This window comes from Bidens hawaiensis, unplaced genomic scaffold (assembly GCF_021521415.1).
Source record: "Bidens hawaiensis isolate Kalapana, Puna unplaced genomic scaffold, B.hawaiensis_p1.1 tig00048839_1, whole genome shotgun sequence".
Classification (NCBI taxonomy): Eukaryota; Viridiplantae; Streptophyta; class Magnoliopsida; order Asterales; family Asteraceae; genus Bidens; species Bidens hawaiensis.
Window position 1 is genome coordinate 15,322 of NW_027498722.1, and position 4,644 is coordinate 19,965.

Genomic DNA, 4,644 nt, shown 5'->3' on the forward strand with positions numbered 1-4,644 from the left:
TCGGTTCGGTTAACTGGATTTTTTCCAACCTCTAGTCTAAAAGGCTTGGGATTATTGAAATCTCATATTTGAAACCGGAGTTAAGGGAGTTATTTTGTTGATAATGCTTTTGGGTGAGTGAAACGTCAAAATCAGTATAAACGGTTGATGCACGAACTTAATGGCCGCGTGAAACACGAACTTCTACCGTACAAGTTGTTCACTTCCTTTTTCGGCTGCTTCAATGACACTTCCCACGCTCACCACCTAACCCTCTTTCTCTCACATCGTCGTCGTCTTCACTCTCCAGATTTGTTCAAACAATTTGATTACTTGCAGGTTGGTTTTCTTTATTAATCGGACATGGGATCTGGATCTGGAGCTGTAAATTTGCTTAAACTAATCGCTCAAAACTTCGACATTCTTGCTGGGTAATTTCTTCATTCTTCAAACCCAAATTCATACTTTAAATTAGCATTTTTCCTGTTCATATCCTGTTAATTGAACATAAACCCATATTATGATTTTGATTTTTAGTGAGTTAATGTTTAATTTTTTAGGGGTTTTGTGAGGAATCTGATTTGGTTTAATTGTGTGTTTTGTGTTGCAGGCCAGTGGTTAGTTTGGCTTATCCTTTGTAAGTGTTATTGTGAATAGATTTGTGGGTTTTGTGTTATTGTGTAAAATAATTAGTAAATGTTGATATAAGGTTATGTTGATGTGCAACAGGTATGCTTCGATCAGGGCGATTGAGACTAAATCCCCAGTGGATGATCAGCAATGGCTGACGTATTGGGTTTTGTATTCTATGTTCACTCTGTTCGAGTTAACGTTTGCTAAGCTTATTGAATGGTAAAGTTGCATGCTTTATAGTTATGGGTGCTTGTTTTTTATAGGAACGGGTTAGAGTGGGTTGATTCAGACAACCATTTCTGCTGAAACACGGGTTAGAATGGGTTGGTGTTATTTTCAAACGGGTCGGAATGGGTTGGTCTTATTTTTCGAACGAGTCAGAATGGGTTAATATGGGACAGGCAACCCGGCCTTGGTACGCTGGTGGCACGGCATCGGACGTGTAACCGATGCTGGTACGCGTATAACCCAACACCAAAATGTGCATAACCGGCATTGAAACGCATGTAACCGACGCCTAAACACGCGTAACCGGCACTGGTTACTCGTGCAGAGTCGGTTACACATCGAGTGTTGGGTTAAGCTTGTAATGGGGCTGGGTTACGCCCATCTGGTCCCATGTAACGCACGTCACGGGGACGTTGGTTATTTGTCTGACGCGGAACCCGGTCTGACCTGAACTTATTGGAAGGACTTCTGAAATCCTTTAATTGAAGGAATTTTAGTCAAATTATTTGAGTTTCCTCTAGTTATGATTTTGTGTCAGTTGTTTAAACCATCCTGTTCTAACACGAAAACCGTTCCGACCCGAACCAAAATAACAACCCTTTTTTGAATCGACGCGTTTTGACCTGTAACCCAAACCCGCCCTACCCGTTTTCTAGGCCTATTTATAGTGCAATTGCTCATTTGCATCTTCTTGATTATGTTTATAAAACCTGTCAGGATCCCATTCTGGCCGTATGCAAAGCTGATTGTAACTTGCTGGTTGGTGATGCCATACTTCAGTGGCGCTGCATATGTTTATGAGCAGTATGTTAGACCGTTTTACAATGGAAAACAAACGATTAACATTTGGTATGTTCCAAGAAAGAAAGACGTGTTCAGCAAACCAGATGACATCTTAACTGCTGCTGAGAAGTACATTCAGGAGCACGGGCCGGATGCATTTCAAGAAATCATTCAACGTGTATGCATCTTAACCTTTTTTTTATTATAATCGATTGTAAGATCTAGTTTTAATATCTATTTGTTTTGTGCAGTCTGATAGGGAAGTGAGATATAGAGGTAACAGCATATTTTCAGAGGATGATTTCAGATACTGAGGTTTCTCTGTCGAGGGATTGGGCGGCTTGTTTTTGTGTTTGCTGTGGTGGAACTCTTATTAACCGTATGGTAGCTTTCTCAGATTTTAAATATGCTTGTCTTGTTTACTTTCTGTAAATCAGTTGCGTTTGCGTACATATTTCTGAATAACATGTCAACTTTTTACCTCTTTGAAGTCCTTAGTCGTTGTGCACAGAGGCTGTTCATCGTCTTGCTTACTCGGGTTTGTGTACTTTAAGGTTTAAATCTGTTTTTCATATGAAAATTTTGTTTTTGGTTTTTAATTTCACTTAATGGTGTTATGTTTAAGATGGTGAACTTTTCATGTTCAAAATATAATCCGTTGGTTAACAATCATATTCCATACCGGCAATGTGATCAATATCGCTGTTAACTTTCAGCTTTAGTGTCAAAGGCAATCCCATTTGAGCAGAGAAGTAAATCTGTTTAGCCTTAGCTTTCATTTTTGTCGTTTCAAAACAATTTGTAAAATTTTGATTAGCATAAAAGTAGTAAATTGTTCACTAGAGGGAACTTAAATTATTTTTGCATTAAAGTTGGATTGCCTTCGAGTCTTTGACAATGATAATGAAAGTTTGGAGTCTCATTATTCATATTGGCGGTACCGCTTATTGTCGTTCAATAGCTTATAACTTACTATCTTGACGAATAATTGAATGATTTTGATATTTATGCATTTAAAGCGTGTAAACTTTGCTATGCAAATGATTTTTAAGTATTTTATAAAAAGAAAACTACAATCTTGTTATACCTTAGAATTAACTTTTGCTCGGTAATTTATAAAAAGAAAACTACAATCTTGTTTATTTATTTCTTGAACATTCCGATGTGACGAGCCTATGCTATACCGACCGACGATCAACAACGTTGTTATACCTTCCAAAAAGTCTAACGTACAACACTGATTTGAACACAACATCAAAACAAGCAACAAGATCATGTTTCTTTGACGAATAAATTTCATAATGTGCTTATTGATATAATTAATCTCTTTGGGGTTGGATGGTAGTATAGGTGATCAAATCGGGTTGGTCAAAGGAACCGGAACCGGTTCAGAACCGGTTCCATTAGTCAACATCACTGTTTAAACCGGTTCCATGGTCGAACCGGTTAGGGAACCGAACCGGTTCCCCAACCCTCGGACCCGGAACCGGTGGAACCGGTTCTGACCGGTTCCTAAACCGGTTCTTACACTGTAACCGGTTCCTAAACCGGTTCTTACACTGTAACCGGTTCCAACCGGTTACAGTGTAAAATATTATTTTTTTTTTCGTTTTTCGTTTCCGCTGCTTGTGTAGGTGATGATTTGTGTTCTTCTGATTTCTGAAGAGGCTCATGCTACTTTTGTTGTTCACCCACAGAGCAATGGTAAACAACATATTGAACTTAATGCTATGAGTGTCAGCGTGTTTGAATTGATTAGTCTGTATCGTGTATCGTGTAATGGTGAACTTAAATCTGTATCGTGTTACATTTGTTGAGTTTGCTATGTATTATAGTCTTTTGGCTTACGCAAGTCAAATGCTGAATTATAATCAAGAGCGGTGTTATACGATTCGTATTTGTATAACATGTTAAATAAAAAAAACAATTAACATAAAATTCATTTTATTTACTTTAAGAAGTTCAAAAAAAAAAAGGTTATTTGTATAACATGTTAAATAAAAAAAACAATTAACATAAAATTCATTTTATTTACTTTAAGAAGTTCAAAAAAAAAAAAGGTTACATGTTTTAAAATATTCAAAAACAAACTAACAAAACATTAAACTTATAAATATAAAGTTGTGACATATTATTTCTAGAAAAGCCTTCTTGTTCGTCGTAATTATTGAGTGGCGACTTATTCATCAGAATTACTTGTAGAAACGCCTTCTTGTTCGTCGTGCACTCGAACATCAAGTGGTGTTTCGTCTTCCAGAGTGGTTACGTGTTGAACATGATCGATTGAGTCCAAGTGATCCTTCAAGCAAATGCACATCTCCACCGACTCCGAATTCAGTCTTGTTCTTCTCACCGATATTACCCTGCAACTAAGAGAAAAAGCAGATTCCGAAGCTACCGTAGAAGCTTGGGCGGTTAGTAAATCACGGGCCATGGTGGCAAGAATCGGAAACTCGGTTTCCTTTACCTTCCACCAAGCCAAAACATCAAAAGTGCCATATTCCTCTTCGGATAAACCGGTAGAGAAATCATATGCACTATACCTTTCTAGTTCGCTTGAAGGGGTGTTACCCCTTTGTTTTTTAGCCGTTACGTTGCGAACGGTGTTCATAAGGCTAATCATGGGGTCTCGTACTCTAGTAGCACTTGAACTTGATGACGACCCCCCCGGTGTAGGCATGTGTATGTTTGACCCATATTTATTTATATAAAAGTCATACATAAATTTAAAATTCAAGTTAAAATCATTTTGTGCCTCTGTTGAAAAGTTTGGGTCAACTTCATGCATATCTAAGGCTGAAAAAATTTCGTCTATCACACATTCAACCCCCGTAACATTTAACATTGGGTTTAAAGCGGCGGCGCAAGTAAAAATCGGTGGCAATTCAAGAAAGTATTTTTTAATTTAAACTTCATTGGTAATATGATGTTTGAAAACATTGGACTTTTATTTTCAAATTCTTTAAGATTGTTAACGATTAAAAATAACTCCGAAAGAACCAAGGGACTTGTCGGATAATA

The 4,644-nt window shown here is 37.4% G+C and overlaps 1 protein-coding gene across 1 annotated transcript; it reads left to right on the forward strand.

The window, feature by feature from the left end:
* Positions 1-342: 342 nt before the first annotated feature.
* On the forward strand, positions 343-1,945 carry LOC143597673 (HVA22-like protein a). Its single transcript, XM_077076108.1, has 5 exons — positions 343-410; positions 590-616; positions 709-831; positions 1,558-1,801; positions 1,875-1,945. The coding sequence occupies exons 1-5, from the start codon at positions 343-345 to the stop codon at positions 1,935-1,937; spliced, it is 525 nt and encodes a 174-aa protein (XP_076932223.1). The 3' UTR covers positions 1,938-1,945.
* The last annotated feature ends 2,699 nt before the right edge of the window (positions 1,946-4,644 follow it).

What these genes read in the sequence shown, in the direction of transcription:
- LOC143597673 (XM_077076108.1), top strand. Translation starts at nt 343, where the DNA reads ATGGGATCTGGATCTGGAGCTGTAAATTTGCTTAAACTAATCGCTCAA. An exon ending in AACTTCGACATTCTTGCTGG is followed by an intron (nt 411 to 589) that starts GTAATTTCTTCA and finishes TTTGTGTTGCAG; the next exon opens with GCCAGTGGTTAGTTTGGCTT. An exon ending in GTTAGTTTGGCTTATCCTTT is followed by an intron (nt 617 to 708) that starts GTAAGTGTTATT and finishes GATGTGCAACAG; the next exon opens with GTATGCTTCGATCAGGGCGA.